Genomic DNA, 27687 nt, shown 5'->3' with positions numbered 1-27687 from the left:
CTCATTTAGCCTCACAACAACCCTATGATATATGTAGTACTTAGATCTCCATTTTATAGATGAGAAACAGTATCAGAAATATTCATAATCAACTCAAGTTTGAATGGCCAATAAACAATCGTATGGTATGATACACAAAAAGATCGGTGTGAAATGAAAAAGATTATGTTCTTAAATATTGTATTAAGAAAACATTAAAGGAATTGGAGAGAAAGTAATGGCTATGAAGAGGTTCTTATCCAAGTGTTTAGAATATAGTGTGTGCTGAATAAAGTTAGAGAGCAGAAATAAGAATTATTAATGCTAGTAAAGAAGTTAAAATATGGAATAATTTTCACATCTTACATTTTTATTTCAAAAGGTACAGAACAATCTCCCCTACAGCTGTAACAAGAGCTCCATTGAATTCTGTCTTCGACCGTCCCCCCCTCCCCAGAGGTTCTGAAAAACAGAGCCTTCACTCAATTCACCTTTAGTCAGTAATCTGATCACAACCAAGAATGTTGAACAGGAATCTTTTTTTCACACTAAATTCTTCTCTTTCCAATGGAGCCTCAAACATTCCCACTATCTAACCATAAACTGGTTAAGAGATGAGATATATACTCAGGAAAATTGAATAGTTATACGAAACGTCAGTAGAAGAGGTATATAAACTATGAATGGGTCCTGTCCTAACTAATACACTCCAGTAGAATTCTATTGCTTCTATGATTCAGGCTGTCTTTGGACAGAAGCAATCTGCCTGGTAGGATACCTCTGAGTTTATTAACAACAATCAACAACTGATAAAACACCAATGTGTGAACCACTTAACTCCATCTTGTGATAAATATGGTTTCCCAAAATTCTGTCATTGTAATACACCACTCTGTAAGTTTTGTTTGCAAATTGTGTGCTAGCAACTGCTTCTGCAGCTGTTTCGGAATCCTTGACATCAATCAATGTTTTTTGGGCAATGGAATAATACAAGTCATTCTCATAAGTCGTGGTACCAAAGGGCAATGCTAAATTCTTCCAAAGCATTCTGGGAAGAGCATCAAGAAGATGGCCATAAATGCTATCAGGCACTGCCTGCCACATGAGAGAACCATTCAGTGCGAGGAGAGATATAAAGGAGTGTGACAAAGGATGAGCATGTGCAGGATAACTAAAATTAGTTTCCAATCTGAGATCCTCATTTCTGCCTTCTCTGGAATGGCTGTCATTATCCACATTTTTCCCCATACATGGTCCATTCTGAAATAATCGCTATTCAGAGGTCTAAATGTCAACTGCTCTGAAAAAGCTACTGAAATTCTGATGATGAATGAATGTATAACATTTCAAACAGATACTCTGTGGAATCTTATCACTCTGCCAGAAAAGCAGCCAGGGAGAGAACCATGGTCTTATATTGATGAAAGCTCTCATTTCTGGCCTTGTAAAGTGATGTAAAGTGATCTCAAATATACAAATGCATAGTTGCAGGTTGATACTTCATCCCAATCACAGATATCATTTGACCTGCAGTTCTTCAGCCTTCTCAGTGTGGCCTGTAGGCAGCACCATTTCCCAGGGAGGTCAGAGGTTGGACTATCAATAGGCATATTGGAAAGCCCTCTCCCAGAGTCACAGCACAGAACCCTTCAGAGACCAGCTGTTAAATAGGTCCGAGTGAAAGGCAAGGATTTCCTCTAAAGTTCTCCCTCAGAGAAGAGGTCACCTTTTATTTGAGGCCTTACAAAATCTCATCCCACAATTACTGTCTCAATTACTTTCTTTTGACCAATGAAGTATTGCTCGTAGAAAATATCAACCTTACAAACTTAGTTAAATATTTACTGAGATCTATCTGTTTGAACTGACAAAATTAAAGAAGCAAAGAAATTTAACCTATATTTTATAATTATTCCTGGAAGTATGCTTCCCAATAGCAATCACTGAATGTTATAAGAAATAAAAAGAGCCTTTTAAAGATCAGCCTAAAAACAAAACAATAAATGGTTACCTTGGACAGGTCATACATATACACCTCAAGACAGTGGATAAACTAACAGCTAATGTTATCCAAATGCATGTTTATGCTTAGGATTAGTTTTCTAGTCAAAGGCTGATATTACAGTTGACTTAGAAGTGAGATGATGAGGTGTGAAAGCTGTGCTAAATGACTCAAAAAATTGTTCAAGTGATGACACTGATTTTGAACATTCATGTGAAGATGTTACCTAAAACAGAGAATAGGTAGCTTCAAAGCGTGGAACTGAAAAGACGTCCTACGTGCATGATAATGAGAATTAAACAAAGCATCATTGCATCAAGTACCGTACTACCTGCTTTGTAGATGGTAAGAGGAAGGCTTTGAGGAGTTAAGAAAACTGCCTAATCAGAGCAAGGACCAAAGTTCTCTGACCATAGGTCATACTCTCAATAGCAGGAAACCCTAAGCTAGACTGTATTTGATTCTGGGCAATACATTTTGAGTTATATTTTCGAGCCATGGAAGTGAAAAGAAAATATTCAAGGGTTTTTTTAAAAAAATTTTCTATAAATAGAAAGAATAGAAAGTTATCTACAGATTCAATTCACAACTGAAATGGGAATAGCACTTGGCCGGAGGTTAATGAACACTGAAGATGCTGTAAAGGAGAACCTCAGGTTTGACTGCTGGTTGAAAGTCCCATGGATGAAATTCCTGCAGAAGTTTTCTTCTGTGGAGCATGAAACAAGTGTGCCATGTGTGCACAGAGCAAGAGGGTTTTTGGGCTTGGCCAAGGGTGATGGGAAAGAGTTGATTGAGGGTCATGGGAAGGAACCGATGGAAAAAGTCTGAGAAACATTGGTGATACTGGCAAAAAAAGAAGAAGAAGGAGGAGGAGGAGGAGGAGGAGGAGGAGGAGGAGGAGGAGGAGGAGAAGAAGGAGAAGGAGAAGGAGAAGGAGAAGGAGAAGGAGAAGAAGGAGAGGAAGGAGAAGAAGAAGGAGAAGAAAAAGGTAAAGTTATGTTAAAGAATTTTACTGTTACTTAGGATGTTCATTAATTTAGTAAAACACTTGAGTGAATGACATTGGATCCTGACATCTTCAACAGCAACTTAGTAATGAAAGAAGAACTTCTTCCTTTGGAGAAATTAACCTCTCATTGGTACTGTACCAAGAAAAGAATAGCAAAGTAGCAAAGGAAACAAAGCAGAAGACAACCTTTATCTTCTCTCTGGAAAACCCCTTATTTCTCCAAGGCCCTCTCCCTTAGCAGCCTCCTTCACAGCCGTCTTCTCCCTCTCCTCACTGTTGAACCACTGACTATTTCCACCGAGGACTTCATCATGCTGTAACATGACTACTTCTCGTGCTGCAGACCATTTATTCATTTTCTTTACCTGAAAGCTCACTTTATGCACTGTCTCAGAGCAGCCCACAATATTTGTCACCATCCCTGTGGTTCTGTGGATCCAGTTGACTTTACTACTGACATTTACAATATTACTTCAAAATTGCTGGACTTCAGTGTAGAGTTGACTTAAATAACTATGAAAATGCTTCTAGTCCTACTTGTATTGACTGCTTAAGATTCTTTAGGGATTGCTTAAAATTTATGTTATATTTTACTGAATTTTATGGAGGGAAAATGGTATGTTTTAGTGACATTTATAGATGCTGGAATTTATATATGGCTTGAGTTGTATTGCTCTCTAAGCCAAAATTTTGGGATATATAATATTGTCACACCTATACGATGTATTGTTACCATTAAAACTCTCCATCTAATTTCTCTCTTAAACTTCAGTTTCAGTATGTCCATTTACCTCTTTGACATGTTGACCTTGCTGGTCCGTTTTTAGTTCAAATGTACTAAGCTAAAACTTTCTCCTACGAACCACCTCTAAGACCATTAATTTTACAATTTTTATCTTTTAAATGAAAAAGTAAATTAAAAGTCATTTTTTATGTGTCCCTGAGCAGTCTTCTCACTTTTCCCTCAGCCGCATGGGCTTTGGAGTCAGACTTCCTGGATTGAAATTTTAGCTCCACTACTTAGGACATGCTCTGTATAGACATATTATTTCATTTCTTTGAGACTCAGTTTCCTGGAGAGCAAAATAATGCCTACCTCATGGAATTGCGAGAATTAAAATTGATAACTCATGTAAATAAAATACTGGATCGTCAAACACCTAGTGAACTCAGTATTTGCTGTAATTATTGTTATTATTGTCATAATTATTATTATTGCCCCTACCTCATCCTTGTACTCAGTTTACTCATTAAATGATTTTGCCTCTTACTTCCCAGAGGAAATTGAGGATATTAGGTATGAAGTTCCTCGATTTCTCCTACCACCTTAAAAATGGCTATTTCTTCATCCATCTTTTCCTCTTCCCTCCGTATAGACAAAGGCATTCTCCTTTCTATGCCTTTTCCTTTTCCTCCCAGCTGTGATTTCTCTGCTACCCCCTCACTTCATCAAATCAACTCCTCCCGGGAATGTGTAGTGGTGTTGAAGTGAATGACTGGACTTTGGAATTGAACAGAGCTGGTGTCAATCTTGGATCTTCCTTTTCCTGGCTCTCTGTCCAGCATCCTCATCTGTAGAATGAAGATGATGACAGCACCTAGGTCATAGGTTTAGGGGAGAATTGGAGGCATAATAAACAGAAATCGTGGGTCTCAGTGCCTGGCACAAAGTAAGATGTGAATAAATGGTAGCTTTTTATTGTTACGTCTGTTAGCATTGTCAGAGCAGAGCCTTTCCTTGCCAGCCTAGTGCCACTGTGCATTACACAGTGTAGGTGCTTAATAAACATTTGTTCTAGTGGTGGTGGTGAATGATGAATTATTAGCCATGATAAGTTGCCTCTGGCTGGGGCTCAAGATTCCTGACTCCTTCAAAGAGCTGCCTGATATCACCACCATGAGTTCCAGAGAGCAAAAATTATGTAGCAGGGGGATGCTCCAGGCAGAATTATTTTTTTTCTATAAGGATTTTGCCCCAAACCTAATGTAGTTTCTTCATGAGCTGGACTGGACCTGGCAGAGGAACACTTTTTCTCTGGCCATAAGTAGTTCATAGTTTAGAAACCAACGGCAGCAGCAATCCTCTTGTTTCTTTCCCCAAGGACCACACTTCAACCTATTTGAGAAGAAAAACAACCCTATAGAAAACACAGTTAAATAAATAAAAAAGAATGGGTACAGAAATCTTCATTCTGAAGACCTAGGGAAGGGGGTGGTGGGTTAGGATGGAAATGCTCTCCTAATTGAAAAATGCCCAGACCCTTCTTGTCTCATCAGCCACTTGGAGGACCAGGATTCTCATGAGATAAGCCCTGGCCAGTATTTCTAACACAATCCAAGAGAAATGGTCAGAAAGAATTCTGGTCAGAAAGGAGAGTAGGTAGGTGGCCGTGATATGGGACAGAAGATGGCTGGCAAGAGGCAAGAGATGTAAGTGTTTTAGGGATTAGAATTCATCAGCAGTTTTGAGGAATATTGAGACATTTAGAAAAATTGGTATTCTTAATTTATATGTAAGTTTCTTTATGCTTAATTCTCTGTACAGTACTACATAAAACTCAAAGTAGATAAATATGTGAAAGCATCTGTCACAAATGTGCTTCTTTGTTTATTGATTCATTGAGTATGTACTATGTGCCAGGTTTCATACTAAGTCCCGGGGATAGATGAATGGAATACAGCCTCTTCTCTGAAGTCATCCATGGTATTCAAGAAGAAAGGCATTCTAACCTTATCTCAGGGAAGCTGATACAACTCACAAGTATGTCAACCATTCAACAGAGAATGACCCTTCCTGTGCCTGGAATAACAGCTTGGGAATACATATTTTGGAATTCTTTTGACCACAGATTTGGTCATTTGGCTTGATTACAGAGTTCACTTAGGTGTATCATTTTAGCTAAGCCAGTGATTGCTGTGTGATGAGAGGGGCAGAATCGGGCGACTACAGAAATCTCCTTAAAAACAAGTCTTATGTTTTTCTATTATTAGCTATCCAAACTCCATTTGGTTGGCTATTTAAAGAATTCTAATGTTGTCCTCCATTAGAATTCCTTTTAGGTTCTGTTATCAATCCCAACTGCATAAAATCCCTGGAGGTGATTAACCGATAAGTCTTAAACACAAAGTCTTGATAGATAATTCACTAACAATAATTTTGGAGGGCATGTGAAGGACCATATGAATGGTTTTGGTCCCCTGGATTTACCCATAATGTAAATTGCATCAGAACGAGCTTAATTGAAGACACTTATCTAAAATTTACTTTATCATTTTTCTGTCATATATTCACATTTCTTTGTAAAGATTGCTTAAGCAGAATTGCTGTCTTATGATATCATATGATTAGATTGAAATTTGACTCTGTAACCAGATCTTTTTCCATTGAAGGGAAGGGAAAAAAACCTTTTTTTTTTTCTTGGGAGTAACTGAGCCTTTTAAGGCAGAAGTGGCCATCCCTTTCTGTTTAGAAGCTGGAAGGCTGATTCTGTAAATAGATCTGCCATTTCCACATTACCTAAAACCGAAGATTTTTCATGGTTTCAGGTTTCCTTTTCCCTTTGTTCTATGCGTGGCATTTAATCAAGATGGGTTACATGTAAATTCTGATTTCACGAAGAAATGTACGATGTTCAGCAATAGTTCTGTCACACTTTAGCTATCCTTCTGATACGGAAGACTTTCTTCAAGAAGCCCTCTGGCATGCAACCTTCTGAACTTGTCAAGTGAAAGTAGTCAGAAAAATGACTGCCCACTGATAAGACAGGTCTCAGTATTTCTCTCTCCTTTCTTCTTTTTTCCTGCAGAAGGTCTGAGGACAGCAAGGTTGACCTCTGATGTTCCTTCCAACTTCAAGAGTTAATGATTCTAGGTTATATGGGATTTGCCTCAGTGGATCATGAAACTGGGGAGCAAGGGGTTACTTTTGTAACATTCTATATCATTATACACTTTCAAGCTGTGACCCTGACATTTACAGACTGATTTGGCTGAAATGAATCCTTTTTATTTATTTTTTAAAATAAACCTGTATTTCTTTTTCTTCTAGGTATTCATCACCTAGTAATAGTCACTTTCTAAGTTTAATAATGTCATTGTGTGTCATTGTGTCATTTGACCTTGCAGCTCTAGGGAAGGTCCTGATGGTGATCGCTCCAAGAGGGAACATGTGTTCCTTCAAAGTGTGTGTATACTAAATTCTACAGACAAGGCGACCACATCTTCTTAATGAAAAAAGAAAGGGAACTCACATTTTGCCTGTTTTTCTGAGGAAATGGAATAGAACATTTGAAATTGGAATAGTCCTAGGAAATTTGAAAATATTAGATAATTCATTCAGCTTTCAGGGAAACCACATTAACAGCTAGTATAGAGAAGTCCACTACTCTTTTACTGATTTATGCATATAACCATACAGTCAAGTTTTTATGTTGTGCCTTATTCACCTTCTCATAGACCAACTAAGTAGATTATGAGCCTAACAAAGCCTATTTAGGCAAATCGAAGGGAGCAGCATTAAGAGGGTGAGTTTGAATCCGAGTTTCCCCAGCATGTGACTCAGGGCAATTCATTTAACCTTTTGAACCTCAGTTTCACCTGTAAAATGAGGAAACAAAATGCCATCCTACAGAATGGGGCTGCACGCAAAATGGCTGACACTGCGAGGGACTCAGTGTAGGACTCTGGGGTTACTCCCTTTTCCACATGAACATGCTTGGAAACCCCAGAAGACATGCTCTGCATGGCTCCTCCTGGAATTACAGTTAAAACAACTTGAAATCTATTAATTTCTTTTGCTGAAATAATAGCACTTACTCACATTTCTTAGTTTTCCCTCTGAGCTGCTTTTCAGATCTGAGTGTCTTGTGAGGCGTGAATGGCAGCTTATCTTGCTGAGAGTGTGGAATAAACCCTTAGCAGCCTCTGGTGTTAAAGGGCTTGACTTATCTCAGGGTGTGGTGGCAGAGCGCCCTGGCTGAATTTATGTCTTTGTCTGCACTCTGCACGGTTGCTTAGCACAGCTGTCAAACACCTCTAGTGATTCTAAGAGCACATTGATGGACAGTCCATTCCAATCCTAGGATATCCTAGGTCAGCGGGCATTTTCATTTTTAGCGTTTACTATTCAGAAGCATATGCCAAAAAAACTTTTTTGTTAGATTTAAAGAACTATGAAAATGTTACTTAAGATACAGGTAATGTAATCTCTTGCTCTATGAACAAATGTGTTTCTAAAAGGAAGGTAAGTATAACAAACTCCATTTAAATGTAATTTTGGAACTCACTAGTCCACGAAACTCTCGGTGAAGCTTTTTCTAAAGCTAATAATAATGATATTCTGCTGCTAAGAAATTTGATAGATACTATCAATTTATATACTTTTCCTAAATGTGGGCTTTTTCCTTTTTTTATGAATAAAAGAGGATAGAATAATCATTTATTTTATTGTTATCTTCCAGAGTTGGAGATAGCACATGAGGTACTAGTTCTTAGGATGAAAGGAGCCCTTCTCTCGGGACTTCTCCCAAAGGCCTTTATATGACCAAGATAAAGGTTCAAGATTGTTCCTTCATATTAATCCTTTATTTATCTGAATTTAATTTTGTCTAAAGAGTGAAGTAGGCAATCAATATTCCCCATACATGATCCCAGCACCATTTATCAGATCATTTATCTTTTTTCCAGTTATCTGCAATACCAGTTATTATATATGATTTTCCCCCATATTTGTGAGAATTTTTCCAGGCTCTTTTCTGTTCTGTAAATCTATTCCTACAACAACATAACACTGATTTTTTAATGAGTCTTAATATTTGGTAAGAAAAGTCTCCCATCTAATTCACAAAGAGTGTCTTAGCTATTCTTGAGATTTGATCTTCAAAACTTAGAATCATCTTTTCAAGTTCTATTAAAAGTCTTGTTAAGATTGTGATGGAAATTTATTGAATCTGTATATTGATTTGGGGATTATCGGCATCTTTATCACATTGTATTGATGCTCACACACTCGGAATGTTGTTCCATTCGAGTAGGTCTCCTTTCTTGTCCTTCAATAAAACTTTTTTGCCCCTGGGTCCGGTACTGCTCCATGCCTTATATGGGTTGCATCATTTATTATAGAATGTGGAAGCCAACACAATACTTTAAAAGAGTGCTTGCTTTCCAAACCAAACTATGCCTTTTGTCCAGAAGACTATCTCATGCTATGTTGCAGATCCCAAGAATAAATGAGGAGAACAGCAGAAGAAAGAGACTCGGTCTCAGTCAGAGTAACCAAAGTCAACAAACATAAGCATTGGCAAGGATGCAGAACAATAAAAACTCCTTCTGGGAGAAACAGAATTAAGAAAACCATTTGGGAAAATAATTTAGCAATAAGATTATTCATGGTACCACTCTATATAATGGGGAAAAGAAAGAATCCAAGTGTCTATCGACAGTGTAATGAACAACTAATTTTTATATGTTTATAAAACTGATAACTATGCATTAATGAAAATCAATAAAGTATAGCTACACACACCAACATGTGCGCATCAAAAAACATTCTGTTGAGTGTAAAATAAGTCATACAAGAAAACATACAGCATGATTCAACTTATATATAAATAAAATAGGCAAAACTAAACTATATATATTTTAAGAATTTGTTCATTAGTTAAATCATAAAAATGTAGCACATTGATTAGCAGAAAATTCAGTCTATTAGCTACTTCTATTGGGGAACAGGAGATGAATGAGGAAGGGTTACATTAGAGGTTTTAAAGGTATAGGTCTTTTCCACTTTTTAAACTGAGTGGTGGGTATGTGGTTGTGTTTATTTTGTTATTGTCTTCATTCTTTATGTATTTTATATAAACAATTTGTGTGTATGGTACATTGCATAATAAATTTTATAAGAATGATAAATTAACTATTTGCAAATTTGTAGATGAATAGTGTACAATGGCATATAAACTAATCTAGATATATAGTTGGCCTCAAGAAAATGCATGAATTCTTTAATAATAGACATTTTAGTGGCATTTATGCTTACTGTAAGAAATCTAAGTATGAAAATATTTGATTGTTATCAGTTATTCCTTTATACTATTTATTAGCTACTATGTGCCAAGTAAAGCTCTAGGCACTTATGATGTATTGGTGAACAAAATTAAGATCTCTGCCACCACGTAACACATATTCTAGCTAGGGAGTGAGGGGATGACAGAGACAGAAAACAAGGATCGTACTATACTAATAAATTCTATCTTATGTTGAGAGGTGATAAGTAAATCTAGAGCAGAGCAGATAGTTTCATGGTAGCTTAAGGAGGGAAAGAAACAGTTTTAATAGGGTGTCAGGGCAGGTTTTATTGAGGAGATTAATTCTGAGCAAAGACTTGAAGAGGTTGGGAGAGCGGCCATATGGATTATCTGGGGAAAACTACTTCAGGAGGAGGGAACAACTGAAGCAAAGGCTGAAGGTGGGCATTTAAGGACTAGTAAGGAAGCCATGGGGCTGGAGTAGAGTTACCAAGTGGCAATGACATTACAGAGGTCATAGAGGTTCATGAGGCTTTTGCAGGATTTTCTTTTTCTCTACGTGAGGAAAGGAGTGATGATCTGATATCTTATCCAAATCTGGCTGCCATGTTGAGAATAGATGTTAGGAGGTTGGGGGCAGAGGCTGGAGGCCCGTTTAATAGCCTGTTACCTCAATCCAGGCAAAAGGAGATGTGTCACAGACTATTTGTTTCCATTTATTTCTGAAACTGTCGGTATTCTACAGAGAATAGACATTATTTGTCCACTCTGCATTTTCTCTTTCTCTGACCCACATTTCAAGTAAGCAAGTATATTAAGTGCTCTCAATCTTAAAATATGCTGGCAATCGTACATCAAGTCTAGAAGTCCAATGTCTTTACATTTCAATAGAATTGTAAGTTCTTCTTTGCTACTTTAAAAATCCTCTTACAAGGTTATGGAACATCCACCCAACAATTACTATAATTAATGGTTTTGAAGACTATGTGACAACATGAAAAACTTTTAAGATGCAATGTTCAGTGGGAAAACAAAACAAAACAAAACAAAACTCAAGTGGCAAAGTAGTGTATTTGTATAGCATAACCTAAAAAAAAAAAAAAAGACCCATGACCTCCTAATTGGTCCAGCCCCCACTTACTCTTGGACCGCATTTCCTGTAATTACCCCCTTACTCGATATCCTATAACCAGCCTGACCTGACGGATGCCCAAGCCTCCCAAGGATGCTCCCACTTCGGCTTCTTCACACAGCCTGTTCCCTCTGCCTGTAGCACTCTTCCCGTGTGGGCCTTCGTGGGCCTCCCTCACCTCCTCCAGGGAGGACTTCCCAGGCCTTCACAGTGAAATAGCAACCCCTCCACCTGGCACTTTCTCTCCTCTTAACTTTGGTTTGTTTTTTACATTGTATTTATTACCATCCAACAGGCGCTTCATTTTATTTATATATTTGTTTATTGTCTCTCTTCTTCCAACTGGAAAGTAAACTCCACAGTGTCAGGGGTTTGGTCAGTTTTCTTCAGTTTTTTTTTTTTTTTTTTTTTTTAACAGTACCTGACACATAGCAGACACACACAAGATATCTTGTTAAATGGAAGACTCTAACAGAGACCTGAATTGTTTTATTGCTAACTTAATTATTGATGATAATTCACTTTACAAGCCTTATTGGACAGTGACGAGATGATGTGGAAGATTATAGAAGGAGGGAGCTCAGGGTCTATTTAAATTACATCATTGGAGGAGTTGAGATAAGGGAATGGCCTCTGTGTGTTGGTGTGTGAGATCCACTTGGCAGGCTGATAGGCCTTGGGTAAGCAGCAACCTAAAGGCTGAAGGGTCACTAGAGGCAAAGGAACATTTCCCCAGCTGAAAATATGAACTTTGGAATGTGGAGCTGATGAGAAATTTCATTGTCATGGCAAATTCTAGCTCTAGAGCAGGGTGCTGGGGCTGATGGGATCAGAGAAGAGCAGAGAAGGATGTCCCTGACCCATCCTATGCACAAAGGCATGCCGAATGTTTTTCAAAGTCTGGGTACAGTGAGCAAAGTCTGGACTGAAGAATGAGAGGGCAGCCAGAGAGCGGATTTTAGTACCAGGTCAGGGAATAATCAGTGCAGGCTATCTGTCCTCATCTTGAATTTGCAAATTCCAGCATCATGAGGTTGCAGAGCTCCGGCTTGGGAATTTTAGGCAGAACTTATTGTCACCTGTTATACATAGTACAACAAACAGTATTACACAGTGCTAAAATGTCAAAATATTGCCATACAGGTTGATAACTAGCTTCTGCCCAAGCCCCTTCCCCAGCATCCCATCTCCCCAGGATCCAGAGCTCAAGAGGTAAAGCTTGGGGCCTCTAGGATCCTGCTCTGGACTGTAGCTAGAATCTGTTTTGATTGGCTGGGACTTGTTATAAAGATTGCTAAATATTTTTATCACACTCTGTTTGAGAAGGTATACTTTAAAGTGCTGAAAATTTCTGAGTAGGCAACAAGGGTAGTGTAATGCTTCTCTAGTGGGGTTCAAGGTGGAAGCGGTTCCAAGAACTTGGAGTCACATTCAGAGACCTCCTAACTTCATTGACCTCTTGTCGGTCAGGAGAACTTTATCAATTACATTGATTTAGGGTCTGGGCGCAACTCACAGGGAACAATATAATTCATAAGTCTGTTGTCCAAGGGGTCTCACCTTGTCTGGATTACAGATCCCTTTGAAAGTCCAAAGGAGTTAAGTCTTAGATTTTTCAAATTTGTACAGTTATTGGAACCAGTCTTGAAAGTTGGCGTAAAACTTTGTAAAGAGACTCTGGAACATGTAGTAGTGGGATTAAAAAGTATGATGTGTAAATGATTATTTTGCTTTCCACTCGTAGGGGTTCTCTGCACATCTAGACACACTTTTTATATGTTTAGCTCAGCAAAATAGTGATCTTCAGTCAACTCTAAACAAACTGTAACACCTTCCAAATGAGTGGGATACAAAATAATGAGATCATTGCAAAATTGCAGAATAGACAGTGTCCACAAAAAGCACCATAGGAGAAGGAATGTGGAGGAGACATTCGGACCTTTTAGAGTCAAATAAAAGTCATCAGGGAAAGTTTCTAGAGAAAATCATGGAGATAATGAGATTCTACAGCTGAAATGGAAAGTAACTTAGGCCTAGAAAAGGGCCTAGAAGAAGCTCACATCCCCTTCCTCCATGCATGAAGTCAGATCTCTTTCCTCATCCACACTAGCAGAGATCTGGGGCTTAAGGAGCTGGCATTTTAACAAGTCACAGGCATTGATATGTGGTTATAGACATTTTCTTCTTCTAGCTTTAAATCAGCCAAAAATATGAACATTTTTGTGATGGAGAAATTGGCCCAAATATTTAACCCCATAGTTACTCTGATACCCAGTGCAGGGCAGCTAGCGACATCTCAGTTGCATGTGTCTTACCTTGGATAATGTAAAGAATTAGAACTCTGCACAGTGGGGTGCCCATCTTCCTGACCTTTGAAAACAGTATGCCCAGATTACAAGTACCGCCACTTACTCTGCTGTCCTGTGGCCGTGACATGCACATGCCTGCCATTCAGAGATTTAGAGTGTGCATTGACATCTGTGTGTGTGTGAAGATAAACGGGGGCTTGTTTTGATGCAGGATGTGATACAGGAGTCCTGCTGGCATGCTGTCAGAAACCTCATGTGAAAGTGTACCACCCGCAAGATGTGGTCTGGCCCCTGGACTCACTCACTTGTGGACCTGTTCAGCATATAATCTATTTTCGGTTTACAGTTGTCTTTTTAATGTAGGAGCAGAAACCTCAACTAAAATAGAACAATGAATCAAAATCAACAACTGCTAACCAATTCAACAATTTTGAGTTGAGATTTTTCCTTCAAAATTATGTTCTTTCTAAGGTAATTCAAAAATTGGGGTAAAATTTTATACTTTAGGAGGGCGAAGATGACTATAAACCTTAGAGAGCCTAGAGAAAAAAGTAAAGTGCAGGTACTATAGCTAACCTATTGGGATAAATACAAGAACTTTAACTCAGAAATTAAGAGAGTATTCTAGTGTACCAAGTATATCAGGTACAGCCCTCTGAACACAGTGCCAGGGTGCCTGAGTAATCACACAGGGAGCATAGTGAGAAAGTCAGGGACACACCAGTCCCACCTCGTCAATGGCAAAAGCACTCCCCAAAGTTGTCCACAGGATCATCCTGACTGCACCATGCTGCTACCACCACTAATTATGGTTGGAAAGTGAAATGAACTTGATTGTCTTTCCTAAACCAGACACACAATCAATTCCACCATTGTTTTTCAAATCAAAGCATTTGGCATTTTTTTATTTGCCTAATAATGTCATTCACCAAGCTTTGACTGGAGCCACTTGATAATCAATTTGATTTAACCATAAAGCTAGATTTGGGAGAGATTTTGCAAATTGTTGCCTGCCTCCTGACTTAAGCTCCGTGGGGAAGGGCTGAGCTTGGGCTTAGTTAGCTTTTCAGCATCACTGCTCATGCCCCAGTCTACTGGAACACTAAAAGGTCTGTCTGATTCCTTTCCTCCTTTCCTCCTTTCCTCTGTTCCTCCTTTCCTCTGTTCCTCCGTTCCTCCTTTTCTCCTTCCTTCCTTCCTTCCTTCCTTCCTTCCTTCCTTCCTTCCTTCCTTCCTTCCTTCCTTCCTTCCTTCTTTCTTTCTTTCTTTCTTTTTTTTTCTTTCTTTTTATGAGTCAGTCTGCCTAGGTTCAAATCCTAGTTCTATTACTTTATAGTTTTGTGACCTCTGTCAAGCTATTGAAATTTAGTGACCCATATATGCAATGGGGATAATAACATGGTTATTAAATGGAACACATTAGGTGATTGATATATATATGTATGTATAGAAAGCACTTTTAGCACAATGCCTGTTTGTAGAAAAGCACCCAATACAATTTAAGTTGTGTTTATAATGAAGCACTCTCCCTAATTTTCAAAAGCCATTTTAGCCAGATCAAATCTTTAAAAAAAAAAAAAAAAAAAAAAAAAAAAATGCCATTGACCATGAAGTTTATACTTTCCTATTGCTAAAAATGTTAGATTCTAAAAATTTATATAAATTTATTTTTATCTATTGACTTAAAGTTATTTGAAATTTAGTCTTTTTTCAGAAGTGTTTACACAAGGATATAAGCCCCATTACTCGAATTAATATATATTGCCATTGATGTGTATTGTGTTGATTCTTAATATCTGTTCTATGCATGTGTGAAAGTGCACCACATAAATGCAGGATTTGGCCGTTCCTGCCAAAAGGAAGTGAATTGAAAGGAAGAGAAGCAGAGCCTTTGCAAAGAGAAAATTGTGCTATCTCTCAGCCAGTGTCAGAATGTGGAAATGTTTACAAAATGCTCATTAAAAGAAAAAAGAATTGCAAGATAGAAACAAAATCTGGTGCACAAGTTTACACTAGAGAGATAAGAAAGGCTAGGCCCCTATAGGGGATTTTGTTATCCAATTACTGCAACCTGACTTTTGGAGGAAGAGGAAGAATGGTAGGGGGAGGGAGAGAGAGGGGAAGGGTTTCCAAACTTGTCTCCAGTGACACGAGACATTTACGCTCCACAAGATAAAACTGCCACTTACAGCCCAGGAGAGCTAAACCTTCCTGGGTTGGCCTGGAGGCTTGAGCAGAGTCATGGGTTCTCTGGCCCTGCAGCTGTGTGCTCTCCTCTGCCTGGTGGCTCACTCTGTTACTGGCAACCCCATCATGAGCCTTGACCAGTCACCTCTGGAAGAAGATATGCCCCTCTTCGATGATGTCTTCTCAGAGCAAGATGGTGTTGACATTGACACGCTGCTGCAGAGCATGAAGAATGAGTTTCTCAAGACATTGAACCTGTCTGACATCCCCATGCAGGATTCAGTCAAGGTTGACCCACCAGAGTACATGTTGGAACTCTACAACAAATTCGCAACAGACCGGACCTCCATGCCATCTGCCAACATCATTAGGAGTTTCAAGAATGAAGGTAAGTTGACATTTTATTGATAAAATTTGGCTTAGATTTTTTCAAGAAGTGACAAGTAAATTTACAATGCAAGGGAATAATATAGATAATAACAATAAATACATCTATATAAGGGTGTGTGTACACAGATACATAAAACAATGCACATTATGGTTTATACCATATTTAAGCTTATTTTCCAAATGGTATTAAAAGGTATTAAAGAATATCTTTTAATCCAAAGTCATAAACTGTCTACCATTTTGATATTATAATTGGGCCTTTAAAACTTTTTAAATTTGAACAGCAAGTAATATAAAAAATTAACGTTGATCTACTTCTATACCTTTGTCATTTTTCAGTTAGGCCTCAGTTTTCACTTGGCTTTTAATCGATTACAAAAAAATTTTCCAACTTCTACTTAAAATAAAAATGACAAAAATAGACAAAAAAACAGAATGTTGTGGTTTGTAGTTTATACTTTGGAAGAGTTTCTATTTTGTGATCTTATTTAGAAAATGTTCAGACATGATGGAAACTTATATTTTAGACATTCTTCCTAAAGTTTTGTTACATTTGATGTGACATATATATCCCTGAAGCACTGTTTATAGTTTCCAAGAAGAGTGCATGGCCCAGTTAGTGATCTAACTTACTTTTTTTGGTCTTTAAAAAGAGTGATATACAAGCTTTAAATATCAGTGTGAAAAGTGTGTTTTGTCTTCCCAGATCTTTATTCAATAACTAAATCTAATTATCTAGCAAGTTAATCCATCAGTTACCATGGTGTCAGTAGTAGGCAAAAATAAATAGATAGATGATAGATAGGTAGATAGGTAGGTAGATAGATAGATAGATAGATAGAATGAACGAATGAACGAACGAACGAACGATTGATTGATTGATCGATCGATAGATAGATAATAAAACATTGCCAACAAAATCCCCCAAAACTATTTAATATCTTTGGTAAAAGCTATGGGTCCAGAAAAACTAATTCTTTAATATTTATTAATTATGTTTTTATATCATTAACCAGGTACAAAAAAAGGGGGATTTAGGTTGATATTGGCCAGATATCCTTAAAAGGAGAAATGTTTTGTCAAAGAAATAGCTTAGGATTTGGAATTTTGATAGCAGGTTGACTTAGTAGTTGTAGATAATTAATTTCTTTGAATCTCAATTTTCTCCTCTGTAAATGGGGGATAATATACCTACATAACACAACCGAGTGACTTAAAAGAGGTTATGAGTAAGAAACATGCCATTTGCTAGGAGATGTTGAACAAATAATAATTATTACTAGTGAATTCCTTAAATTCTGGGAATTAGAGAAAATGTTGAAGAGATATTGCTCAGTCTTGGAGATACCATTGGCCTTAAAAATTGTGTTGAGGATCAAAAATTCTAATATTTAGTAACGTAGTAGATATGTTATTTGGTAACATTTAGTATGATAGTGGACAAGGCAAACTGAAATTACAGATCTCTTTGGAAGTGAGTCTAAATTGAAAATGAACAGCTTCCTCCCTTTCCTCCTGTTTCCAAGCACTGAGCCTCATGCCTGGCTCAGGGTGTGAGGGGAAAAACGCTCACGTCCCCGGGGGGAAATAGGAGTTTTTCAGTTCTCACTTCTCTTGTGGAGGATTTAGATGATTCAGGTCAGGAGGTGGAGTTTACAGAGCCACTCTGTACTAGAGATCAAGAAGGGCAAGGGCATGTCTCTGTGGCCTGACCCCCCACCCCATCCGCCTACATGCCTCCGTCAGTCTGTGGTTGGAAGTATTCAGCCCCCAGGACTTAAATCCTGCACAGAGCTCACCCTGTTGGCGGTTGTTCTCTCTCTTGGGACTCTTTGGGTCTGTTCAGTGCAGCTTCCTAGGAGACTGAGACCGACAAAACAAAACACAACAAAATGAACCCCCCAAACCTTCCAATCCTAAGTAATCCGGGGGAAACACTCACCACCTCCAAGGTGGATAAAGTAGGACTTCTATTCCTACCACTGCTCTGACCAAACCTTGTCATCTGGGCGACCTCAGATCTCTGCACTGAGGTTCAATTTCTCCTGGTGTAAAATGAACAGAGAAGCAATACTTGCATTGTAGGGACATTGTAATAGCTAAATAAAACAATGCTTGCAAAGTACCTCGCATATGAAATTTGCTTAGCAATGTAACTCTTCACCTATTAGGAACTATATTTGCATGCATGCAAAGTGAACTTATTTTTAACAGCTTTATTGAAGTATAATTAACATGCAATAATTTGGTAGGTTTTGACATATGTAAACAGCCATTGAAACCATCACTAGAATCAAAGTAGTGAACATACTCATCCCCACCAAAAGTTTCCTTGTGTTCCTTTTAATTGCTTCTTCTCACTGCAGTGAACTTTTATTCTGTACTTCTCTCATGTAAAGAGCTACCAGTCTACCCCTTTATCTTTGGTCTTCACATGTTCCTTGTCCACGTGAAGTCAGCTCTCCCCCATTCTTCTGAAGGAGGACAACTCCCAAGCTACTTGATGTAATAAGAACATGTGTCATACCGATGAATCACTTTGGTCTGATGCCCAGAATCATCAGCTAATCAATATGTTTAAAGTGCAGTCTCTTTTTAAGACATTGTGGTAGATTGAAGGCATAGAAGGGAGTTTAAGCTGCAGCACCTGTCAGGATGATGACTGTCCAGTTGGGAAGATCTATTTACAAAAAGACAACGGAAACACAAAGATGTAAGTGGCAAAGGTCAAAGGAGAGATAGGGAGTAAGCACTCGAGTGACTCAGAGGGAAGTGAACTTTCAAGGAGGTGAGGAAGGGAAGGTGCCCCAGGGAGGGATCACAGCTAGATAGTTGGAGATGAAGGAATAAGGCTTTCCAAGGATCAGAAGAACCTAACCAAAGATGCGATAAACAGTAAAGCAAAGGTGTGTCTTGGTAAGTGGTGAAGATATCAGTCTACTTTAAACAGGAAAGCTTACAATTTATTTAATCTTTCAACAAATACCATTGAGCAATTGAAACATTCCATGCACTGTAGATGGTGAATGGGAGTAATGGCTGGATCGAATAGTGAAGACCTGGTTAGAGCTGGTCTGAAGAGCCACACTAGAAAGTTTAAACTTACTCTGTTGACCAATACTTCCGACTGGCAAGGTATGAGATGATTTTAGGCTGTACTTAGAGAAAGCTGTGAATCATGTGAAATTATCATATATTTTTATTAATATGAATTAGATAAAAATCCACATAATATCACTTCGATCCTCTCATTTTATAAATGTTGTTGCTTAGAACAAATCTAAAAGAGTTAGTAAAAATAATCAGATCAAGTTAAAGAAATATATTAGAGTATAATCTGGAATGGGGACCCCAATGAAATAGTGAATTGGGTAAACAGTTGAGAAAATGCTGCGAAAGATGATAAGAGGACCCTCAATTGGTGGTCCTTAGCATCTTCGGTGTCATGGAATCCTTCGATTAATGACAGATTCCCTCAGGAATTCCTTGTAGGCATGTGCTACCTGGGGCAAGAGTGCAGGAGCTTTGGGGTCCTATAAAAGTCTCAGATAGTAATTCAACATGCTAATATTTGGAGGTATGCTTCTTAGACTAAAAGATCTTTAAATTTTTATTTCATAAATATTCTTGAGCAATTAGCATGTGCCAAACTCCATGCCAGGTGCTAATGGTATAAAACTAAGATGGCCAGTCTATCCTCAAAGTTCATTTCCCTCATTCATCCTTGTCAAGGACCACACACCCAAAATCACTTGCAGAGACCCCCTTGTTTTATAGCTATTTTCTTGACCTTGTCAGGCGTTGGTGTCTGGAGCAAGAGTCAGCAAACTTTTTCTGAAAATAGCCACAGAGATAGTACATCGTCTAGGTTCTATAGGCCATGTATTTTCTGTTACAACTGTTTAACTCTGTCGTCATAGTGCAACAGTCATCACAGATAAGACAGAAATGAATGGGTGAGGCTATGTTCCAATAATGCTTTATTTCCAAAAATGGGTGGCCTGTGGGCTATAGTTTGCCAGCCCCTGGTCTAGAGGAATGTCTTCAGGAAGACTAGTGCCCAGCCAGCTATGTGGGAATCTCCACTCATTACGAATGCAAATACAAGCCATGAAGCTCTCATCCCTGAAAGCTTCAAGAAAAGAACCCCCACCACACATTGCCTTTTCTAGCTCTTCACTAGTTAGAAAAATTGGGAGCTTGCTCACACAATCTCCAAGGTCCCTCCCAGTTCTATAACTCTGTGGCTGATAAGCTACACAAGCAAGGCTGGGTGAGTTTTATTCCATTTGTTAGGCTGCCATTTTCCATTTTAGTCTTGGCAGTTTAACTCAATTTAGCATCCTACCATTGACCTTTCAATATTTTCTGTCAAAGAATGCTAACACTGTGTTTGTTTTCATCACCATCCCTCATTCTCTCTGTATCAAGCTTTTTTCATGGACAGGCCTTCTTATGACATAAATAAACATCTGTTTTTCCTTGTGACATACTGCAAATCTGATTGTTGGGGTTTTTTTTTTTTTTAGATCTGTTTTCCCAACCAGCCAGTTTTAATGGGCTCCGAAAATACCCTCTCTTCTTCAATGTGTCCATCCCTCACCATGAAGAGGTTATCCTGGCTGAACTCAGGTTGTACACGCTGGTGCAAAGAGACCGCATGATATATGAAGGAGTAGACCGAAAAATTACCATTTTTGAACTATTAGAGGGCAATGGGGACAATGAGAGTGAAAGAAACATGTTGGTCTTGATGTCAGGGGACATCTACGGAACCAACAGTGAGTGGGAGACTTTTGATGTGACGAATGCTATCAGACGTTGGCAAAAGTCAGGCTCATCCACCCACCAGCTGGAAGTCCACATTGAGAGCAGACATGATGAAACCGAGGACACTGGCAGGGGACAACTGGAAATAGATACCAGTGACAGGAATAAGCATGTCCCTTTGCTCGTCGTGTTTTCTGATGACCAAAGCAGTGAAAAGGAACAAAAAGAGGAACTGAGTGAAATGATCACCCACGAGCAGCTTCTGGAACTGGACGACCTGGGTCTGGATGGTTATTCCAGTGGGCCTGGGGAAGAGGCTTTGCTACAGATGAGGTCAAACATCATCTATGACTCCACTGCTCGCATCAGAAGGAATGCCAAAGGAAACTACTGCAAGAGGACCCCTCTCTACATCGACTTCAAGGAGATTGGCTGGGACTCTTGGATCATTGCCCCTCCTGGATATGAAGCCTATGAATGCCGTGGAGTTTGCAACTACCCCCTGGCGGAGCATCTCACACCCACAAAACATGCAATTATCCAAGCTTTAGTCCACCTTAAGAATTCCCAGAAGGCTTCCAAAGCTTGCTGTGTCCCCACGAAGCTAGAGCCCATCTCCATCCTCTATTTAGACAAAGGTGTTGTCACCTACAAGTTTAAATATGAAGGTATGGCCGTCTCTGAGTGTGGCTGTAGATAGAAGAAGAGTCGTGTAGCTTATTTAATAACTGTAAATGTGTATATTTTGTGTTCTTATTTAATAAGATTATTTAATAAGGGTGTACAGATTATAGCAGTTGCTGCCTTAGGGAAATGGACAGGTCATTTTGTTGTAGGAAGTGCTTATTTTGCTATACAGTCTCATCCCTTCCAATCTGTTTTTCTTTGGACTTGTCCTTTCTTGGCAATTCTATCTCTAACAGCAAGTGGCAAAACCCTACTGCTTGTTATCTACATCAATTCGAAAACAACAATCCCTAAGCAGAAATAAAGTGTAGAAAGGTAGATATTTGTGTATGTATATGTGTACATAGATAAACTTATCTCTTTTGGCGCTGTAGAGGTAGATTACACTCATACACATGCATGACTCAATCAAATGTGTGTATATTAAAAGCCAATGGTATGTCCTCAGTCGCCTCTTCTCCGAGTAGGATTTATGCCAAGATAATTTGCACCAGGCATTTAACCATCCTGGGAAGTATGACATTTCCTAAACACTGTTGGGGATGTAGGTGTAACTTTTGTCAATTTAGTTTCTGCCATTGCTCGAAGCAGCAAGGCCTGATAAAGGCTGCTGCATGTTTGAGAAGAGGAGTTATTTGATAGGGAAATTAAATGGCTTCGAGAAGCAGAGAATGAACCAACAGGGCAACAGTGTGCTCTAGAGGGCAGGGCCTGCTAAGAAAGGAAAACAGCGAGAACTTCAGAGAGACATCTGTTCTGGAAATAACAGGAAAGCAAGGCCATGTGTGCTAGCCTTTATTGCTGCTGAGGGTAAAGGAGGGGCAGGTGGGTTATAGGGGAGGAGGGGGAAAGGATCTAGATGCTATCCTAGGATGTGTTTGTAAAATTATAAGCGGTTCTAATTGGAGAATGAAATCTTTGGGACAAAAAAAATTATCAAAGATCAAGAGGAGGAAAACCAAAAGGGATCTGCCTGTTGGATTCTTCGCTTAGTATTTTTCTTCAATTCTTAGTATTTCTCCCTTGCCTCTGCACCTCTGCTTTTGCTTTTCCCACCTTTTTGCTTCCCTCTTTCTTCTTTGTCCCAGCGCCTCATGCTCTGCACTCATTCCTGTATCTCTGGTGTTCACTGGCCTTCACTGCCCCTGCTGTGAGCTGGAGGGGAATACCTGAAAGGATTTCTTTCTGGGTGAACGAAAGAAGTACTCTAATTTCTAGATTTCTCCCTGATATTCAATTTGATTTTCTTTTAACAACATCTTTTATGAAATGTTTTGTTCGTGAAGAATATTTAAGTATAAGAAAAAGAAAAGTCCAGTTGGATCTGTCTAAATAAAGGAATTAATAAATAGACACACAAATGATTTGAAAGCTAAGCCTGAATTTTCAAATCAGCTTTGTCCCATGGTAGACGGCCTCTAGCCATCCCATTCTTCCCATTCTGCAGTCTTCCCATTGTGGAACTTGCCAGGACCAAGGGGCTAGGAGGTGTTTCTGACAGGAATGGTCCCGTGTGTCTGCCAACATTTGGCCGGTTGAAAGGACACTACGACTCTGGCTGTGGTCTAGCCACCCCTCCCCTCCCAGCATTATGGGCTTTGTGCAGGAAGAACCAGAGCAGTGCAGTTCTCAGACTGTACTGAAACCTCCAGGCAGACAACAAAGATGGTTAATGCTAGAATCGGGAATGTGATTTCCAGTACATTGTCCCCTACTCACCTTGTCGAATGCTTCCTTAAGAAGTCTGGCATTATTGTTTTACCCCGGGAAACCATCAGCAGCATCTCTTTCACAAAACTCTTGGAGTTATAAACTCATATTGCACTAGAAAATAGAAGCAAGAGAAACTATTTTAAAGGACATTCTGCCCAATTTGGATCTCACCTCTGTACATCTGGGTATATAGATTCTGAGACCGAACAGAGGGCACATGCTGAGAATTTTTGTGGCCCCCAAAAAGTGGTATTCTGACCATCAGTGAGTACGCAGTGAGTGACAATTTGAGATGACCATGCAATTCAGAATCATTCATTTATGGAATAGCCTCCATATACAATGCTGTGTGTGTGTGTGTGTGTGTGTGTGTGTGTGTGTGTGTGTGTAACTGGCTTTGGATAGCCACATTTAGAGCTCTCATTGGGGTGTGGTGCACCCTTTACACTTATGGTACACACACTATAGTCACATACTCTACGGTACTTCTATTCCTTTCTAAAGGACACTAATAGACATATGATAAAATCTCAGCTGAATAAGGTAGTTCTGATTAGATAAAAATCAAGCAAAACGTTCTTTATGTCTAAAAGATGAGACAGTGGTGTGCTGGTAAATGCTTTACAGCCAGCAATCCTGGGGTGGGGGTGGGGTTCAGAATAAGCCCTGATTTGTGAACTTCAGTCATGTAAATACTCCCGCAATGGCCTCTTTCAAACTACTAATGTGATGTCAACTGGCCTGCAAAATTCTTGAACACTAACAGTCAGCCCTCAGGAGCCATGCTTGCCTACTCCGGCACCGCTATTAGCACCCTGATGTTAGAACACTAAGATATGCCAAATCCTGCTTTCCTCATGCCCTCTGCCAACTCTGCCAGATTCCTGAAGAAACCTTGTCATGAGCACTTATAATCACTCTTCTGCTAAAGAGAAGTGAAAATCTAGGTTGCCTGCGACTGGGCCGTACACCACAGGTGCTTCTCCTTTACCATAGTCCAGACAGAAACATGCGTATCTATGATTTTCTTCTTCCCTAGGAAATCAGAGCTCACTAATGCCTTTGCTGGTCACAGACCTTGACTACATCCCATGCCTGTTTTTTTTTTTTTAACACTTTGTGGCCAAATTATCATCACTGAAGTTGATAAACTCTAAGGACTCTCGAAAAGAATCGTAACAGAGGGACTTGGGCAGCCAACACCCAAAATGGTCATGTAAAAGTTTCTAGGTGTCCTGCTATTTATTGATGGATATATTTATTTTTGTAATATAGTGTAGAATATCATATATTTTATTTTTGTGTTTGCGATTCTCTCTTGGGATAAAATAGTTTTCTGTGCTTTTTGAGTATTACCGTCTTCAGAGTATGGCTCCTTTATAATACATGGCCTGTATTTTCAGTCTCTTTTTGCATCAGAATTTCCTGTTATTTTAGGGAGCCTTGCCATAAGTTTGTCATCACATTGTATATTTGATTCTTGTAGGCATGTTGTGAGACCCTTGGCATAATTACTGATTTATAAATAGTACAGTTTTAACTGAATGGTATACTTTTAAATGAAGTGTAGGTGTTCCAGAAAATATTTAACCAATAAATTGTCATGTCATTCCATGAGTTGACATTGTCATTTTTCCACGAGAAGGAAAATGTTGTCAGGCTGTGAGGGACTGTGATTACTGCTCAGTATTTATTTGGGGCTTTTCATTCCCAATCTAGGTGCTTCCCTCTGACTGTATCCATTGTCTTCATTGATTCACCAATTCAGAGACTTGGTTGGACAAATCCATTTGTAATTTGACCAATTACTTTATAAATGTAAAAAGTGTTCACTTGTGATTCCCAAAAAAGTTCTTCGCAAGGTGCCTAATTGTTTCCCTATGTAAAATGTTTGACCTGGAAAATTAATGGAAAATATTTTTCCCAGAACTGTTAGTAATTGTTTTGATATTCTTTAGAATCTATATTCTTTAAGTAAAAGATATTTTCATAGAAAGGGATTTTACATATTACTTCTTACTGGACTCTTCGACAGCCCAGAAAGCCCAGCAGTGCTGTGGCAAAGCCATGTACAATTGGTCTGTAACACAGAAGGGGCTTTGTTCTTTGTAAGGATTGTGGATCTTTTCAGAGGTCCCATGGATTGTATTTGGCTCTTTGCCATCTGGTGAAAAAGGGACACTACTGTGACTTCTTGTTCTCAACAAGCACATTTGATTTCACACATTAGATAGAAAGAAAGTAGATAATGCTGTACAAAAGCCACATAAAAAAGTGTTTCTGGGTGGGAAATACATCTGTAAGTTTATAATCTCATCAGGGAATGACCATTTGCTGTGATCAGCATGCTGTCACATATGAGCGCTTGCTCTGTGAGTGCCTGGGCTGATTGCAGTGGGGATGTGGACATGCTTGTGCCCACCTAGCAAACTTCCATAAACATAAGAAACCAGCTAATAGCATGGTCACACCAATCAACTGAGGCACGTTTGTTTTCATGTGTAAAAACTGTTCATTATTTATGTTCAAAATTATGAAGGAATTACTAGTATAAAAGGAAGATGGGAATAAATACACTGTTCATACATCAAATGTGTACATTCAGTGTTATCTTGTTAAATAAAATTGAAAAATTGTTTTGATGATAATTATTTATAAGTTATTTTTCCTTGTGATGAAATCCTTTTTGCTCTCCTTCCCTGCTTTTTTTTTTCCATTTCCATTTCACATATATCCAGATGAAATCAAACATCCTATTATATTAGTAGAAGATGACCTGAAGAAACAATAAATTGGTTTTAGCTTCTAAGTGATCTTACCAGAGAGTGAGATTCTGCTGTTATATGGATCCTCTATTTCACACAACTTTCTGTATATTCTGTGAATGCCAGTGACACACATAGAAAGTGAAATTGGTTTTCCTTTGGCAATCACTGAGAAAAGTTTCTTCTTTGAGTTTAGAAAGAAGCAGATTAAAGAGCAATTCCTTTAGAAAAAATATTCAGGCTAAATAAATTTCACCGAAATGTGATTATTAAACTCCATAGAACCTCAGGCTTAAAGCGGACTTTTAAAAGTTGTCAGGCATGCCTCGCTGTTTCCAGGAGCCCAGCAAAAACACTTTTCATTATTTATTTTTGCAAATATTAGTAAAGGGAAGGGAATTGTACTTAGTTTAACAAATAGTTTAGCTCATTATACATGCAAATCACTGCAGGAAAGACAAAGGTAAGCAGAAAGTTTTAGAGAGTTCTTCCTTATACAGAACTGAAATCTCTCCTGGTGTCTCTCATAACTTCCCAGTCCATAACTCTTGAGGCTGCACCTACACATCTAATCCATCTTCATGACAGTGCCTCAGTTTGCAAATAGATCTCCTGTCCTGGATCCACTATTCCCCATTTCCTGTGATAGTATGTGTCTGAACACATGGCCATACATAGCGAACTCCCTTAGCCAGATGAAAAACCTGCACTGAGAATAGACCTGTCTCCTGAGTGGGTAACAGGCCTGGAGGACAGACAGATCCTTCTGCCTGTTTGAAAGGAAGTCATTCTTACGGCAGAATGTGGGAGTTGAAGGGCATAGATATAGTCCCAGGTGGACTAAAATTCCTTCCCTCAGGCAATCATCCTGCACCTCTTTTGGGGCGAATCCTCTAATGTCCTGGCTGACAGGCTATATCTGGCAAGTGTGTCAGTAGGGAGCACAGCCCTTGTCCTTCATACCAGGACAACTGATAAAAGTGAGACAAGCGTTCTAGTCCTGGATGAAAGGGAGCTAAGAACCCAAGTTGAGGCTAAGGCCAAGGCTGAATTAAAAAGGCCTGGAAAGCCATTCTTAGTCTTAATGTTGGAGTCTTTAGCAACTTATTCGTTCTCTCCTGTAAATGATTCCAGGTGCGGATGTGTCTCACAGTGTGGTGCCCTGACCCGTGTTCCACATGTAGTCTGACCTGAGCTTGGCGGCACAGAACCAGCCACTGTTGTTCTAGGAGTTTCTTGTCTACTGATACAGCCTGGAATTCCATTGGACAGACATGGCTGCACGTTATTTGGGGGGGAAAAGAAATCATTTCCAAAACTTAGATTATACATGTAAAATGTCACTGTTTCTAACAGTGCTCCTAATGTGAGTTGATCCTGTGGTGTTGCAGGAAAATAATGCCATGAGACTGGCTGCATGTGACTCTAGTCACATGGATGAGAGCCCACTTTTGTGCAGAAGTGACTATTTGTAAATAAGGGGCCTATTTGGAGAAGGTGAGAGCTTGTTAACTTGGGTGGTTATAAATGGATTATGCGATTATCTCCTACTCACTCTCCCAAACTGTCAGTTTACAGGAACCAGTCCCTGCCCTCTCTTAACCTTCCTCAGACCATGAGCATGGATCGAAAGTGCTCATCTTGTTCTGAGAGCCCAGAGACAAACAGACATCCCAATTCATTTTTACTCTCAAATGCAACTCTGAGAATCTTATA

The 27687-nt window shown here is 39.0% G+C and overlaps 1 protein-coding gene across 1 annotated transcript; it reads left to right on the top strand.

Annotated features, from left to right (window-relative positions):
• The first annotated feature begins 15542 nt into the window (after positions 1-15542).
• Positions 15543-22358, top strand: BMP10 (bone morphogenetic protein 10). The gene is made up of 2 exons (XM_016137866.2): positions 15543-16034; positions 20566-22358. The coding sequence occupies exons 1-2, from the start codon at positions 15701-15703 to the stop codon at positions 21504-21506; spliced, it is 1275 nt and encodes a 424-aa protein (XP_015993352.1). The 5' UTR covers positions 15543-15700; the 3' UTR covers positions 21507-22358.
• The last annotated feature ends 5329 nt before the right edge of the window (positions 22359-27687 follow it).

The sequence above is a fragment of the Rousettus aegyptiacus genome, unplaced genomic scaffold (assembly GCF_014176215.1).
Source record: "Rousettus aegyptiacus isolate mRouAeg1 unplaced genomic scaffold, mRouAeg1.p scaffold_m13_p_7, whole genome shotgun sequence".
Lineage (NCBI taxonomy): Eukaryota > Metazoa > Chordata > Mammalia > Chiroptera > Pteropodidae > Rousettus > Rousettus aegyptiacus.
This window is presented reverse-complemented; position numbering and strand designations above follow the sequence as displayed.